The sequence below is a fragment of the Halichoerus grypus genome, chromosome 8, assembly GCF_964656455.1.
Source record: "Halichoerus grypus chromosome 8, mHalGry1.hap1.1, whole genome shotgun sequence".
Classification (NCBI taxonomy): domain Eukaryota; kingdom Metazoa; phylum Chordata; class Mammalia; order Carnivora; family Phocidae; genus Halichoerus; species Halichoerus grypus.
Window position 1 is genome coordinate 79,766,885 of NC_135719.1, and position 17,544 is coordinate 79,784,428.

Here is a 17,544-nt window from a genome sequence, read left to right on the forward strand (position 1 = left end):
TCAAGCTCACCTCCTTCTCCTTTTCTTCTGCTTCCCGGGTCTTATAGCGCTTCTGTACTTCCTTTATAATTCGGAAAGCATTCTGGAGGTTCAAGGCTGGTACTGTCTGTTCTCCAGGCGCCTTCATATTTGAAGCTCGGTACGTACTGTTGAAAAGGGGAAGCCAGAACTTATATAAGTTTCTGTATCAGGCTGGGTAACTTGCACTCTCTACTCTATTTTTAACTGACTTAATATCTTTCAGGAAAAAAAGGTACCAGTGAATGGTAGGACAATGTCTGGAAAGCTGAAAAACATCTCCCTTTCTTCTCTCTAAATAGAGAATATTATAAATGGCTAATCCACTGGGTGGGAAATCACACTGATTTTTCAAATCTGGCATAGTCAATTATCCCATTCCATACCATGAAGGAATGGACTCCAATGAGGCACACATTTCCTATTTATGATTCTACTGCAAAACATATGTAATCAGTTTGACATATTTTCATGAGGATTCCAAATTGGGTTCCATCCTCAAAACAGTACAAAGCTAGCAGGATGATCCTAAACAGGTACCACCAAGGGAGGCTCTGCCATTCATAAGATGAGGGAGGACACAGCACAGACAATGAAATGTTTCTGAGAATACCGCTCCAACCAGCAGGGATTTGGGGATGGTCTTTTCCTGGGGACTCACATTTCCTTGACAAAAGTGGCTTCTGGGTTAGGAAAGATGTTGCCCTCATTCCTGCCCAGAGCACTGCCTGGGCAATAGAAGTTGATTCGCAAGTAAGTATAATCTCCTTCCACGGACATGCTTATATTCTGCTCAAAGAAAGGAAAAGCATTAACAAAATAAACAGGTTTCTTTCCAAATTCAAGATTAGTAGTCATGGGGACACAAAGTTAAGTTGCGAGTTACAAGCTGACTGCTAAACCCAGCCTGTAAACCTCGATCTAGCTCTAATCAACTGTACCTTATTTTTTTTATATGACCAAATGTGTGCTTCCAAAAGGACCACTGACTTCTCAGAGCACCTGGAGCCACATGTCCCACTACACATTAAAAAATGCTTAACGCAAATGATTTTTCTAGACTAGACCACTGAACTTTCTAACCAAGTGAAAACTGGGGAGGAAGGCGAGTGACAGCAGGACGCAAGGAGAGGAGAAGCTGATAAAGTGAGAAGGGTGGAGTCCAAAGGAGCAGAGGGTGGGAGGGATGGTGCAGTTCGAAAAAGAATCTGCGGAGAGCACAATTAGTAGTTTCCGAAACAGTCTGGATGGAGCCTGACTCGGCGTTCATACCTTGATTGTGGCAATGTGAAAGGGCGTCGCGATACCGAACACCGGCATTATCACAGTTTCGTATTTCTTATCGATATAGATCTTCATTTCCCGAATATGTGGTTCCTTAGGCATCAAAGATGGGTTTTTATAGGACACGTTAGATTTGCGAGCTCTGGAGTGGGGATAAAAAATTTTTTTGAGAAATTTCTACAAATCACATGTGAACCTAAGACAACCTCGCTGCCTGACACAAACGCTTACTTCTGAATCTGTTGTTCTCCTTTCTGTTCGGTCAGTCGCCTCTTTGCTTCCTCATTGAGTTGAGCTGCCAGTTCCTTTTGATGTGCTCTTCGTTTCTCTTCTGCAGTCATCTCGTTCTGAAGAAAGACAAACCCAAGTCAGCAGAAGTGTCACTCCTACAAATGTGCCCCAGGTACGAGCCATAGGACAGGTAGAGATCGATGTAGACTGAAACCGTAAACTCACTCGTGTTCTTTCTGTAAGTAATGCTGCCCGAGAACCTCTTCCCAACAGGTCCTCGGCCTCATCTTTCTCCTCCTCCTCCTCTTCTTCATCCTCATTCTGTGGGGAAAAAATCATACTCAGAAATTCGGTTTTAATCTTTTTAGCCAATATAATTTTTGCCTTTTCACAGTACCAAACTTCCTACACCATTTATCTTCCTTCTTCCTACCTTTAGAAAAATCCCCACGTTCTTCACTTTCTTCTTCACAGAAGTGAGAACAGTAGCTGGGCCATCCTGGAATAAAAGGAAGAAGTCAGATATTTATAAGAGCATTTAAATGAGGCACTTTCACTTTCTAGCCTCATGTATAGGAGGGCAGGGCTTTGAAACTTCTGGATACTAAAATCTTTGACAATACATACGTACAGATTTTATCTTCCCAACCTCATGAGGAACTATAATTTGGGAGACAATACTGAGATAATGATTAAGAACACAGGCTTGATTTGAAACCTGGCTCAATCACTTCCTAGTGGTGACATCTGGCTACGGACTGCTTCTGCTCTGTGTCCCAGTTTTTTTATCCGAGGGTAGAGTATCTACTGCGCAGGATGTTAGAATTCAATGAATTACTGCATAAAAGTCCTTATATAATAAGAATACAGAAGTATTTGCTATTAAGCTTAAGAATCAGTTCTGATTAAAAAAAAAAAAAAAAAGGCCACAAAGGCGCAGAACAAGCAAATCCTTAGAAAGTGGTTTAGTCATTGCCTAGGTTTGGGAGGCTAGGGTACCGGGTTTCTTTGTGAGGTGATAAAATGTTCTAAAATTAGATTGTGGTGATGGTTGCACAACTGAAAATCACTAAATATTACTGAATTATACACTTTCAGTGGGTGAATTGTATGGTATATAAACTGTAGCTCAATAAAGCTGTTTTTAAAGTAAAATAAAAGAATCAGTTCCCGTTATTATCATTACCAGGGTTCAAGCCACAAAGTAATGAATGGCTTGGTTTAAATCATTCCCTGTACTTGAATGACAATCTCTGTTCCTAACTGTATTAGGTCACTGTCCCGGATCCCTCCCTTTAGCTAGCATTTGACAAACACTTTCAAGAAAAAAACCCATAGAGTACAAAATGTACCTCAAATGTCAGTTCACAAACACTCAAAAGTTGAAGAAGCAATACACACCTCATCCACAAGCACTGTGTCACCAATGAAGAGAGCATAGGTTTTCTCTTCTGGTTTCTTCCCTTCCTTGTTAGTCAGATCTGAGAATCCCAAATTGATGCTGAAAACCATCCCTACAACAGCAAACAGGAATCAATGTCTAACTGTGAGAGAATGGAGAAGGGTAGATTTTACACAAAAAAGGGGGAAATAAAGCTATAGGAAACTATTCAAAAAAGTATTTTCCTAAAGCTGTAAAACTCACCCTTTTTCAGTTTGTACTGATTTTTACTATTAATTACTAAAGAGCCTTCACGGAATTCAATTCCCATTCCGAACCTAAAAAAGAAATGAAGAGAAACTTCAGCAATAGGCTAAAAGATCTCTAACATGGGTCAAGTACAATATATTCTATTGCAATTTTCAGGATAAGGCAGGCAAACATGTTGAGTGATTTGCCTCTGCTCATCAGTCAGTTAAGGAGCAGGATTTCAGGACAATCTTTGGGCTAATAATATGTTGAAAAGAATTTCCTAATTAAGTACCTCATATAACATTTATTACATCAAGCCTTCTTTATTTTAGCTTACTCACCCATATTTAAATTTTAATATTCTAACATGAAATCAAATTAAGCGTTTTCCTATAAACAACTTGGCAGACTGTTAATGGGTACATTACCAAGACTGTAATAAGTGGATTAAGCAAGGCGATTGTTAGTGGAATGTTGATAACTAGGATTCATTAAGTCGCCTGGGCCAGGACTTGGTACAGGTTGATACATTTCCTCTTGTCCATCAGAGAAATCCAGAAAGAAACTATATATCCCAGACTAGTTTTCATCTAAGGAAACTGACCAGAGCCTTTGTTTCCCAAAAATGTCTTTGGTTCTGTAAGATGTTCTTAAGTATTTCTAAGTGTTCAATGGTCAAATACACCTGAGAAATGCTGAATTAAATAAAAATTGAAAAAAAAATGTAAATAGTAGGATATCACAGAGTATTTCATTTGCAAACGTGAGCTGAGGTGTTCTAAGAGAGGAAATACAGTAAGTAATGTGCCCTAACACTAGTAAGTTAAGCCTAGAACACCTACTGGTATCTACTACATTGGTCTGGAAAAATCTCAACCCCATCCCTGGGTGTAGAAATGAAATCTTTCTCACATTCTCTGATAACACTATATATTTGGCATATAAGTTTAATAGTCAATAAATGACGGGTGAATCAATCTAAGAATATTTTGCCTGACCATGGCCAGTCAGGAAAACTGTCTCAGAGTGACAATGTACATCACATCTTACCCTAGATTTTTGGTGATTTTGTTCAGCAGCTCTGGCTTCTGCTTTTTAACCACGTCCATGACAGCATTATACACGTCACATATCTTCACACCTAATGACAAGACAGAGAGGAAAGAGTATCTTTCAGGAAAAAAAAAAAAGTTTCATTTGGTTCGGTTTATCAACATTTTTTCACCTGTCCCGTAAAGCAGAGTTTCTGAAGTGTGAACTAAGAAATTCAGCTGTGGGGTGCCTGAGTGGCTCAGTTGCCTGAGTGTCTGGCTCCTGATTTCGGCTCGGGTCATGGGATCAAGCCCCACGTGGGGCTCTGTGCTCAGCATGGAGCCTGCTTGTCCCTCTTCCTCCCCACCGGCCCCTCCCTGCATGTGCCTACGTGTGCTGTCTCTCTCTCCAAAATAAATAAATTAAAAAAAATTTTTTTAGGGGCGCCTGGGTGGCTCCGTCGTTAAGCATCTGCCTTCGGCTCAGGTCATGATCCCAGGGTCCTGGGATCGAGCCCTGCTTTGGGCTCCCTGCTCCGCGGGAAGCCTGCTTCTCCCTCTCCCACTCCCCCTGCTTGTGTTCCCTCTCGCTGTGTCTCTCCCTGTCAAATAAATAAGTAAAATCTTTAAAAAAAAAATAAAAAAAATTTAAAAAAATTTTTTAAAGATTTATTTGAGAGAGAGTGCATGCATGCACAAGCAGGAAGAGCAGAGGAAGAAGGAGAGAGAATCTCAAGCAGACTGCACTGAGTGTGGAGCCCGACTCGGGCTTATGACCTTGAGGATCACGACCTGAGCTAAAACCAAGAGTTGCAAGCTTAACTGACTGCACCAATAAAATCTTAAAATAAAAAAAAAAGCAGCTGCAGGAGTGGTAGGAATTAGAAATTTGCATTTTTAAAAACGATTTACCTAGTCACCTAGTCATTACACTGCTTGAGAATCACTGACTCAGAACTATGGGATGCTAGGTAGTCTCAGGGAAATAATTTAAGAGTTGATAAATGGCATGACATTAAAGTTACATTTTGAAAAACAGGACTACTGAATGGGTGAATTACTATGAGAAGGACTCCAGCCTTAACTTTTCACGATCTAGGATATGAATAGACATTTCAAGCCAGAATAGTCTAGATATGGTGGCCTCAAAGGGGTCCTTATCCTCACCAAGCTACCTGTGACTACGATTTCCAATGGGATTTCTCAAGATTGACTTGAGATCTTGAGGAGGAATGGTGTCTAGAAGCGATGGGCACATGGGTGGGCTTACAGAGTGGCTTGAAGGTGGAACACATAAAGTCCCATTTAGCCAACTGGGAGTGTGGAGTTTCAAGACAAAAGAGGTATGGTGTCAAGCACTTTGCTGCCTTTTGAGGTAGATAATTGCTTGCCTAGCAGAGTTGCTATTAGTTCTGTTCTTAGACTATGATTCCTTGTATCCACTTGATATAGAATTAGCAATACAGGTTGTTGCCAGAGATACTAGTTCTCAGAACCTTCTAAAGAAAAGTAATAAGGCCAAGGTGTTTTATGAAGATCTGGACACAGAGGCCTAACCAGTCACAGTTTTTTGTAAACACCAATGTAAAACCAATGTAACTACTCAGGCCTAAAAGAAGACTGAAGAATGAAATGCTAGGATGATTCAAGGTTAGTAAAATCTGATTCTATTTTAGTATAAGAGCCTCAGGAATAGAAATGCACATAAACACTAGAAACATTTTTGTTAACATCATTTCCAAACCTTCTTTTCTAAGCCACCTCACCATGTCTTAATTCCTTTAGCAGTTCCTCTTGAAGTTGGAGCAAAAAGTTGTAATTTTCTTGAACTTCCTGAGAAGGGTCAACCATCAAAGTGCGAACAAGGTTGGAGCAGTAAGATTTGAAGCGAATACCCATGGCACAAGTGATGGCCCCAAAATGCATGTGATTCTTGTCACTAGAGACCAAAGGAAGAAAGCATTCCATGACGCAAACGAGCAAAGTCCTTAGTATCACTGACATACGACATTTGTAATCACTACCTTTCCCTGCTCTATCCCAAAGCTGAAGCAGAAGGACCTAAACTTTTTTTTTTAAATAAACAAACCAGGTTATAAGGGAGTAAAATTAGTGACAAAAACTTATAGAATAAAAATTCAGTGAAAAGCTGAGTTGTGGTGTCCTAAATAGACAAAGAATATACCAAATTCTATTCATTATAGTTCAACAGTGCAGGGGAAAGCGTCACTTATCCACCAGCCACTGTGAACTGTAGTATTCATTATGAATTAGCCCTAGTCCCTTCAGCCTGAACAGGAAAAACAGCGTTCTCTACAATACTTTTAAAAATTAGAAGAATTACATTATGGCATATCTAATAATACCTTAATGGTTTTTCTCAACATGTTTTGCATTTTTTGTTGGTATTTTTAATCATCTGGAAAAGCAAAATCAAATAAATGCTCAAGTAAGAAATGAGTACCAATGTGAAATAAAATAGAAATAAGCTAGGGCGCCTGGCTGGCTCAGTCTGTGGAGTGTGTGACTCTTGATCTCCCAGTTTTGAGTGTGAGCCCCACACTGGGTATAGAGATTACTTAAAAATAAAATCTTAAAAAAAAAAAAAAGAAGTATGTGTAGAATAAAACAACAAGATAATGTAGAAGGCAGACTAATGGTTATTCTGTCTCTTCCCACTTTTCTGAATTCCAGAATGAGTCCAAGAAAAAAACAGGCCAAAAGTTGAAACGCTCTGGTTGTTGTTATATTTTGAAGTTCTCATACTTACCTCACCACACTGAACTTGAGATTATAGTTGCCACCACTTTGAATGATAGGAGGGTAACACATTTCCACCGTAGAAGGGTCTGCCCCAGCTAGGTATTTTTTCTCTTCAATGGCCTTTTCCACAGACTCAGCCAGTTTGCTGTGTCGAACTTTCTGTAAGCATGCCCAGAAATAAAACAGTATTTACAATATTCATCAAACAGTGGCAAAGAGTTTTGGGTTTTTGGACATTATTGTTTGAAGACAACATATATCCTGATATCACTTGGGACGCTAAAAAAGTCTTATGAAATGGTCTACATGTCAGATAACACAGTGGTATACCTGCAAAGCCGATTTTGAGAACAATATGTGAATTTACAGCTATAGAAGGAATTCTCAAAATACTGAATAACCTTAAGAAACTATAGCACAGGTTTATAGTTACTTTGAAAGAGAGATGGCAGGGCGCCTGGGTGGCTCAGTTGAGTGTCCAACTCTTGGTTTCAGCTCAGGTCATGATCTCCAGTTGTGAGACTAAGCCCTGCAAAAGGCTCCCTGCTCAGTAGGGAGACTGCCTGGGATTCTCTCTCTCTCCCCCCCACCCCTCCCCCACTGCATGCACAGGCGCACGTGAGTGGTCTCTCAAATAAATAAATCTATGTATCAAAAATAAATTTATGTATTAAAGGCCTAATTTCAAAGAAGCTGAACACACACCAAAAAGCACTGCATGGGAGGGACTTATTTCTGCTTCATTAAAACAGTAAAGACTTGCCCCTCTCCATTTACCTCATCTGCGTCAACTATTTCCATGACTCTTTCCTTGAAGAATTTGTTGAAGACCTCAGAGGTGATGCTAGCTGCTTTCTTCATTAGGTTGAGCTCCCCATCCTCCTTTACAGCAATGGTATAGGCCACAACTGCACTGATATCTATCTGCAGTCAAAATGATAAGAGTTTCTAACATGTAAATAAGAGAATTGCTAAAGAAATGCATCGCTCCCTTGGGGCGCCTGGGTGGCTCAGTTGTTAAGCGTCTGCCCTCGGCTCAGGTCATGATCCCAGGGTCCTGGGAGCAAGCCCCGCATCGGGCTCCCTGCTCCGCGGAGAGCCTGCTTCTGCTTCTCCCTCTCCCACTCCCCCTGCTTATGTTCCCTCTCTCGCTGTGTCTCTGTCAAATAAATAAAAATCTTAAAAAAAAAAAAAGAAATGCATCCCTCCCAATTTGACTATCATCAGTGAATATATCTGGTTATTTAGCAAACGATTCATCAGTAGTTTACAAAATACTGAACTACTCTTTTCTTGGATTGAATAAACATTTAAAATAGCTCTCTACCAGGTCACAGTGTGTATTCTAATAGGTATTACATTAATGAATCATTTAAATGTAAATGTAAATGATCCTCTCTAAAGGATTTTGTAAAGGCTGAAGAAGGAAGACAGGCAGGAGCAGGGAGAAAAAATATGTATTTTCTGGAATAAGAGATTTTTCTGTTTCCCTCTGAAATAGCTGAACTATCTTCCCAATGCCTCACCCCTGACTGAAAAGTCAAACTGCTTACTGCTCAGCCAAACAGAATGAAAAATGGAAATGTGAAGGAATAGTTTTCCCAAAACAAATACTTTGCACTATCTGTTATGGAAGCCTCTCACACTTTTGTCTTCCCAACTGCCAATCTGTTTGTCTCCAGGACTATTCTTACTTTGTCAAAGCCCTCTTTGTTGAGGCAGTCATTCCAGTTCTTCATGAACTCTCCAGGGAATTTGTCTTTGCTGAACACTCCAATCTTCTTGCCATTCTTGCTTTCTTTAATGGCTTCAATCATTTTGTCAAAGCTGCTCTTATTGCTTTCATTCTATCAGTGCCCCAAAGAAAAAAAGGGGTTAATCAGTTTTAGAATTAGACATCTATGTTCTACTAGTAACAGGCAGAGACAAATATTTGGAACCCCAGAAAGAATAAATTCTCTCCTCATGCCCCATCTACTTCCTTGGGACAGACTATAACACACTAAAAGTTAACACAAAATTTCTTCAGATATTTTTATATACTGAAGTCCCACATAAGTTGACAAGACTATTCTTTTTCTTTAGGAACAGCTAAAACACTCACACAAGGTGAACAATATTCTGAGAAAAAGTGCCAGAAAGTATGACAAAAAAGATTACATGTGGGGTACCTGGGTGGCACAGTAGGTTAAGCATCCGTCCCTTGGTTTCGGCTCAGGTCTGCTCTCTGGGTCGTGAGATCGAGCCCGGCATCAGGCTCTGCACTCAGCTCAGAGTCTGCTTAAGACTCTCTCTCTCCCGCTCCCTCTGCCCCTCCCCTACCACAGCACGCACACACACGGGTGCCTGTGTGCATGCTCACATGCTCGCTCTCAAAAACATCTTAAAAAAAAAAAAAATCATGCGATAAAAACTGAAAAGGAGCTATATCTGTTTCCTTAAGGACATTTAAAATTATTTATTCTAGGGGCACCCAGCTGGCTGAATCAGTAGAGCATGCGGCTCTTAATCTCGGGGTGGTGAGTTCGAGCCCCACATTGGAGGTAGAGATGACTTTAAAAAAAAGTTATTTATTCTAATGAAGGTACTAAGATGAAAAAAACCAGCTGACAGTATCCTCGAGAATGGACAGATAAAGTGATTTTGCTACAGAACTGACAGGGTTATTGAACTTTTTTCTTCTTAACAAACACAACAAAGATGTGACAGAACTTTGTAATTACAACCACAGTCAGCTAAAATCTTCCTCTGTATTCTTTTAAATTCTTAGAAGGCATTTCTATTCATCACTTTAAACATTCTCTCACATTTATGACATGTTCTTTATTAGTTCTGACCTTTTCCCGTATCAGCAGAGTGATGGCAGGGGCTCCATTAGCATTCTCATTGCCCTTAGTGTTGGCAATCTGTTTTAAAAACTCCACTTTCTTCTTGCTGGCCATAAAGATGATTTTGTCATCACAGAAGACCATGATAGTATCAGTCAGTTCATAACCAAAGAGCCATGTCTATAGGAAAAGACAGTATGTGATAACAGTATTTACAGATAAAAAAAAATTGATGCACTTATTCAGAAATATTTATAAAATAAGGTATCCGGAATTAGCTTCAAAATAATGTAGATGTAGATACAAATGAAATGAAGCTGGCCAAGAGCTGGCAATTTATTGGATAATGGGTACGTGGGAGTTCAATATATTATTTACTCTGATGTCTGAAATAGTCCATAATAAAGACCATCAGTTCTTTTGGATAATTTGTGTTTACAGGAACTATACTGTTGTTTAATAGGACAAAAATGCATAAAACCACAGACAAAGTAGCACATCAGGGAACTGCACATTCTAGCTCCCCCAATGACTGCCAGTTGCCTACCAATTATTCATTTCTTCTTCCTCAGAAAGATGGGATTGTTAGCTGGGCACACTACTCCGCATGAAGACTATTTCCCATCCTTTCTTGCAGCTAAATATGGCCATTAAGTTCTGGCCAAAAAGTTTTAACTAGGAGTATTCTGTGAGACTTCAAGCACGTCTCCTTATAAAGGGAAGGGTGTCTCCATTTCTTTTCCCTTTCTCCATTCTTTCTGCTTGGAATGCAGATATAACGGCTAGAGCACTAGCAAATTTTGCACCATGGGCTGGACTCTATGTATGGCAGAGTAGAGACCTGAAAAACCCTGCGTCCCCGAAGACTAACTAAAAGAAAAAGAACTGGGCCGCTGGGTGGCTCAGTCAGTTAGTCTGACTTTGGCTTAGATCCTGATCTGGGGTCCTCAGATCAAGCCACGTGTCCAGTCCGGCTCCACACACAGCGGGGAGTCGCTTCTCCCCTCTCTCTGCCCCTCCCCCCACTCATGCTCCCGCTTCTCTCTAATAAATAAAATCTTTAAAAAAATAAAAAAGAACTGTTTTGCTTAATTCACTGTTATATTTTTTTGTTATATCCCAATTTACAGACTTCTCTTTCCTTATGTTCTAAGCACTCTCCAGTAAACTTTTATGTTTCTTTTTTTAGTTGAAGTATAGTTGTTTCTTTTTATAGAAGAATGTGTTTATTTTTTTTATTTTTTTGGTCCACTCAGCTTTTAGTGATGATGGAAATATTTTCTACCTGCTCTAATATGGTAGCCAGTACCCGAGTACTTGAGACTTGGGATTGAGGAATTAAACTTTTGATGTGGCTAGTGACTACCACGCGAACAGAGCAAGTCGATTCAGGGCTAAGACTGCCACAAAGCACTCACCTGTAAGGCAGTTGATTTGGCATAAACAATTTCTTCATCAACACCCACTGATACAACAATGGCATCAACGTTGGCATATTCATCTTCTCCTTTCTGAAAAGTAAAGAGTGGGTAATTTGGTCATTGTCTTTTTATCCTCGTAAAACTGGACTACTTCAGTATTTCCCCAGGGTATATATAATTTTTTTCCTAATAGAAATGCCAACTTTGGGGCACCTGGGTGGCTCAGTCAGTTAAGCATCTGCCTTCGGCTCAGGTCATGATCCCAGGGTCCTGGGATCGAGCCCCGCATCGGGCTCCCTGCTCCGCGGGAAGTCTGCTTCTCCCTCTCCCACTCCCCCTGCTTGTGTTCCCTCTCTGTCTCTGTCAAATAAAGAAATAAAATCTTAAAAAAAAAAAAGGAAATGCCAACTTTCAGGTACATGTTTGCTTGGCAGCCTCACAGTCATTAGTTACTCTGTTTGTTAAACAGCTTTATTGAGATAGAATTCACACACAACACAATTCATCCATTTAAAGTGTGCAGTTCAATGGTTTTAATGTATTCAGAGTTATGCACCCATCACAGTCTAATTTTAGAACATTTTCATCTCCCCAAAAAGAAATCCATGAGCAATCACTACACATCTCCTCCCAGCTGTATGCAATCATTAATCTAACCTGTTTCCACGGATTCGTCTATTCAGGACATTTCATATACATGGCCTTTGTGTCTGGCTTCTTTCACTTGACATGCTTTCAAGGTTCACCCGTGTTGTAGCATGTGTCAGTGTACTTTGTCCTTTCTGTCACTGAAAAACAATTCACTGTATGGATCTACCACACAGTATCTATTCATCAACTGCTGGACATTTAGGTTGTTGCCATTTTTTGGCTATTATGAATAATGGTGCTATGAACACTCATGTATGTTTCTGTGTATACACACTTGAGTATATACTTAGGTGAAGAATTGCTAGGTCATATGTTTAACTCTATGTTTAACTTTTTGAGGTTAATGGTTTAACCAGACTGTTTTCCAAAGTGACTGTACCATTTTATACTCTCAACAGCAATCTATCAGGGTTCCAAATTCTCCATATTGTGACCAACACTTGTTGACTTTTTTTATTAGAGCCATCCACTGGGTGTGAAGTAGTAACTCACTGTAGTTTTGATTTGCATTTCCCTGACAGCTAATGATGCTGAACACCTTTTCACATGATTACAGACCATCTGTCTACCTTTAAGTGCCTATTCAGATTCTTTGCCCATTCTGTAACTGAATTACTGCTTTATTATTAAGTTGTAAGAGTTCCTTTTATATTCCAGATGTAAGTCTCTTGTCAGACAGGACTTGCAAATTTTTCTCCATTCAGTGGGTTCTTTTCACTTTCATAATGATGCTGCCCTTAGAAACACAAAAATTTTTAATTTTGAAGGACTCCCAAATTATTTTCTTGTGCTTTTCATCTCATACCTAAGAAGGCTTTGTCTAATCCAAGGATATAAAGATTTACTTGTATTTCTATAGCAGTTTTATAGTTTTAGCTCTGATATTTAGATCTAATGATTAATTTTGAGTTAATTTTTGTGAATGGTATGGGGAAGGGGCCTAAGTTCATCTTTTTGCAGAGGGATATCCAGTTTGAAAAGACTGTTCTTTTCCCATTGAACTGTCCTGGTCAAAAACCAAATTATATATTTTTAAAAAAGCAAATGATACTGGGGCATATGGGTGGCTCAGTCTGTTAAACATCTGACTCTTGGTTTCAGTCATGATCTCAGGGTCATGAAATCAAGCCCTGCATCGGGCCTCGTGCTCAGCGGGGAGGATGCTTGAAGTTCTCTCTCTCCCTCTGCCCCCCTCACTTGCGTGCGCTCTTTCTAATACATACATAAATATAAAAAAAAATCAGGTGATGCAAATGTGAAGGTTTGTTTTTGGATTCTCAATTCTATTCCATTACCTATGTTTCTATCCTTACACTAACAGCATGTTGTTTTGATTATTGCAGCTTTGTAACTAGTTTTGAAATTGAGAAGTGTGAGTCCTCCAACCATTAACTACTCTTGAATAACTCTGTAAGACCAAAAGACTGGTAATTATGGGCTAGACGGTCAAATCTCTAACTTGCCTATAAAGTCAAGAAAAACATCTATATAAGACTCTTCATGTCTAGGCTTCTGGTTGCCAGTAAGAATCCAAATATAGTATCAATTAAGGTTTCTGTTGAATTTCTCTACCCCAACAAAATACATAGGACAAAGAGTTACCACATAGAAACTGTATGTATTCCCCCACTGATTTTCAGTGAGAAAACGTTTTCCTTCAGGTTGGTAAAGTTTTATCATTAGTTCTCACTGATGATGCAAAAGCAATGGTAGTTACAACACCTAGAGCTTTAACATGAATCAAGGCAGTGGCACCAAAGTAATTCTTTACTACTGCATAGTCATGGAAGGGGGAGAGGGGCAGTTTCTCTAAGAATGTCTTTGATGCAGCAAAAATGATTAATAGTAAGAAATCCCAATCCTTGAGCATGTCTTTTCAATATTCTGTGTAAAGAAATGGGACGTACACACAAAGCACTTCTATGTGTAAAGTTAAGTATGATGGTTGTCTTAAGGAAAACTTTACAATTATTTGAATAACAAGTTGAAGGAGCCATTTAGCAGACCTGGGTGTCTAGCATACATTTTCTTGAAAATGAATGAAGTGAGCCTGTTGCTTCAAGGAAAATGAATGATGTCTTATGTAGTTAATGATAACATTTGAGTTTTCAAGCAAAAATTAGAATTCTGAAATAGCTGACTTGCCACTGTGAACTTAGCTTCCCTACTTAAGACTTTTCTGATAAAACTAGTGGTGATATTAACAAACATGATTCTTTGACATCATATAATGAAACGTGTAACATTTAGAAGATCTACACAGCTGAGAGAACCAATGCATGATGTTACCAAGTCATACATGGGTAAAGGATCAAAGGTACAATAACCTGAGTATAAAAAGTATAATATTGTGGTTTCAAATTCTAAATTACAACTAACTTTTAAAAGATTACTACTTCTTGAGTTTCAATGTAGTAACAAAGTATATCCATAATTATCTAAAAAGGTTATGAAAATAACCCCCCCTTCCAGCTTCATGTATGATTTTCTTTCTATACTTGATGCAACCAATATAAAGAAAGGCTCACTGGGGTCCTGAATAATTTAAGAATGTAAAGGGTCCCACTATCAAAGTTTGAGAACCACTGTGCTATATTATTCCTATGCCATAGCACATTAACACACTAGTCTTGGCATTAAACATTCTCTCCTCTCAATTTTTGCTACATATACTCCAATTCTTCAATAAACATGGATTTTGTGGCAATAATATTACCACTACCTTGATAACCTCCCAAAATTTGCAACAGGCGCCTGCCTATATTTAATGCTTATAGGTTCTAGATACAGATCAATCTATATCCCCCACCCCAAAATATCTATCTGCAAAAAACACCACTGAAATTAGTCAAAAAGTCCATTGTTATTTTTTGAAACTTGAAGTCTTGGTTCAGTCAATATTTTTCAACAAAGAAAACGGTATCAACATGTATAAAAATTCAAAATACACAGTAATACATTTCTTAAAAGTATATAGAGTGTAATCATGTAGCTTAATCACTAATAATATGGGAAAATCAACCAAAGGGATCTCAATAAAATTGAAAATAGGGAGAGAGAGAAAAAGGCCCACATATTCAGCTCTTTCAAGCAGATGCGGAACCAAACTCAACCAACCCAAGGATTTCCATTCGTATAAAATGCCTAATTTTCCTCTGCCAATCACAAAGGTGAGAGGATGAATCCTAATTTCTCTTGGAACCCAGCTGCTCTGACCATTTCATACAAAGTTCTTGACTGATTCTTCACAAAAACCAGTGGGCTCTAACCCAGGAAAGAAATGCAGTAACTGGAGAATTTTAGGTATTTAAAGATAATGAATTTAGAGAAAATTTTTCTTAAAATGTGATTCAATGAAAAGGATTACAATAAAACCAAATATCTTAGACAGCAAAATCTGGGATGCTGTTTTGTATTTTCAAACCTTATGAGGAGTACAAATGCTTTATACAGATCACATCTGAAAATAGTCTTCTGAAACTATGGGAGATTTTTATTTATCAAATTTGCATAAGTTACCTGAAGTAACATAACACATAATGTAAAATATTTTTTATATATTTTATTATATATATCATATGTATATATAAAATATTTTCAGATTAAATTATGTCTGGAGGGGCGCCTGGGTGGCTCAGTTGGTTAAACGTCTGCCTTTAGCTCAGGTCATGATCCCAGGATCCTGGGATAGAGCCCCGTGTTGAGCTGCTTCTCAGCAGGCAGCCTACTTCTCCCTCTCCCTCTGCTGCTCCCCCTGCTTGTGCTCTCTTGCTCTGTCAAATAAATAAAATCTTTAAAAAATATATATGTCTGCATTTTTTTTTTTAAATATTTTATTTATGGGCGCCTGGGTGGCTCAGTTGGTTAAGCGACTGCCTTCGGCTCAGGTCATGATCCTGGAGTCCCTGGATCGAGTCCCGCATCGGGCTCCCTGCTCGGCAGGGAGTCTGCTTCTCCCTCTGACCCTCCCCCCTCTCATGTGCTCTCTCTCATTCTCTCTCTCTCAAATAAATAAATAAAATCTTTAAAAAAAAAAAAAAAAAAAAATATTTTATTTATTTGACAGAGAGAGACGCAGCGAGAGAGGGAACACAAGAGGGGGAGTGGGAGAGGGAGAAGCAGGCTTCCCGCGGAGCAAGGAGCCTGATGCAGGGCTTGATCCCAGGACCCTGGGATCATGACCTGAGCCGAAGGCAGATGCTTAGCGACTGAGCCACCCAGGCACCCCTGGAATTTGTTTTAAAATATTAGAGTAGAGTGGGCTGGTTGAAAAAAGGAAAAAAAGAGAAAAATGCTACAAGGCTAACACAGCCCTTGTCCCTGGACCAGTCCTACATCCAACTCCAAGTGCCAGCCTGGCTATTAGAGGGAGCTGGGGCTCAACTCTGTGCTACTTAAATGGCCTCAGATTCCTACCTGATCTCTTCTGCTTGGGCTGATCTTCAGAACTCAGACTTGAGACCTTGTCAAATCTGGACTTGTGATCCCTGTGTTCCCCTTTCTAGATGAACCATCTTGCAGCAGTGACCCCTGGTGTGCATAGATTCTCAACATTCACCAAACCCTTTCTGTCTCCAAATTCTGCCACCTTCCATTCTGTTTGGTCCACTTGATATCCAACCCTTGCTGAAACGGGTGTTCCAGATGGGAATAATAGTTTACTGAGCAGCCACTTTTTTTATGTGCCTTGCATTTATTTATTATCTGTAACCCTCAGGATAAAAATTGACATGCAGTATGCATGACCATATTCAAAACCCCGATCAACACCTGGCACACTTAAAACTCCCACACAAATATATAAGCAGTCCTCACACTCATGATGATTTAGACTTTTTAAAAAGTGCTGAAAGCCTAATTAAAATACACATTATTAAACGTAAAATACTTTCTATTAGCATACAGCTATAGCATATCAGATAAAATTATACTTTTCCTACCACCTCTCTCTCTTTCAGTTAACAAATCAGATGAGAATTTCATTAGGATCCTAAAGATAAAAATGAATCCCTCTGGAAGGTTTCTGATTTTTATCTATAAAGAGACTTAGGGTCATTTGACAAACTTTTCAGGTAAGATGTTAGTATTGGTGACTTCTTAAATTTAACACAAGTTTCTTCAGCAACTGCAAGCAATAGGTATCAAGGTTTGCCTACTGTATTTAGAGACACTAAAGCCTATTGGTTAAGGGCTCACTCTGAAAACAGACTGCCTGGGTTTGAATCCCCGATCCCACCACTTGTTGTGACCTAACCTCTCTATGTCCCACTCTCCTCAATCATAAATATTGCTGTGTGAATTAAATGAGCTAATGTATATAAAGTACTCTAAACAGTGCTTAACTCACAGTAACTACTATGTATTTGTCATCATTATTACAGACCAAAAGGCTATTAGTTAAAAATTTTACTGTGTACCACACCACTACAGTTACTGGCGTCAAAGACTGGCTGTCAACTACATTATTAGTACAGAGTATGTGTACAGAATGTTAGTACAGAATATGTGCACTTTCCGAAAGTCTGCGTACAACTCATACAGGAAATGATTTTAGGTGATCCCAGATGTGGCTTTAAATATTCAATTACCTAACAAAAAAAGTTACCTATTTTTCTCTTTAAATCTACTTGATCATATCAAGCCTCTACCTGTTTAAGAAGATATTTACAAATGACATATCTGAT

The 17,544-nt window shown here is 39.0% G+C and overlaps 1 protein-coding gene across 1 annotated transcript in view; it reads right to left on the reverse strand.

The window, feature by feature from the left end:
* Positions 1–17,544, reverse strand: part of SUPT16H (SPT16 homolog, facilitates chromatin remodeling subunit) — a 38,652-nt gene that overhangs the window by 11,888 nt on the left and 9,220 nt on the right. The window contains exons 2-16 of the mRNA XM_036117924.2: positions 11,207–11,299; positions 9,798–9,968; positions 8,655–8,807; positions 7,738–7,884; positions 6,968–7,119; positions 5,964–6,136; positions 4,217–4,307; positions 3,179–3,252; positions 2,935–3,047; positions 1,967–2,032; positions 1,759–1,854; positions 1,534–1,649; positions 1,291–1,444; positions 680–807; positions 11–146 (exon numbers count right to left, since the gene is read on the reverse strand). Of these exons, the coding sequence (XP_035973817.1) occupies positions 11–146; positions 680–807; positions 1,291–1,444; positions 1,534–1,649; positions 1,759–1,854; positions 1,967–2,032; positions 2,935–3,047; positions 3,179–3,252; positions 4,217–4,307; positions 5,964–6,136; positions 6,968–7,119; positions 7,738–7,884; positions 8,655–8,807; positions 9,798–9,968; positions 11,207–11,299 (1,863 nt within the window). The remainder of the gene's footprint in view (positions 1–10; positions 147–679; positions 808–1,290; positions 1,445–1,533; positions 1,650–1,758; positions 1,855–1,966; positions 2,033–2,934; positions 3,048–3,178; positions 3,253–4,216; positions 4,308–5,963; positions 6,137–6,967; positions 7,120–7,737; positions 7,885–8,654; positions 8,808–9,797; positions 9,969–11,206; positions 11,300–17,544) is intronic.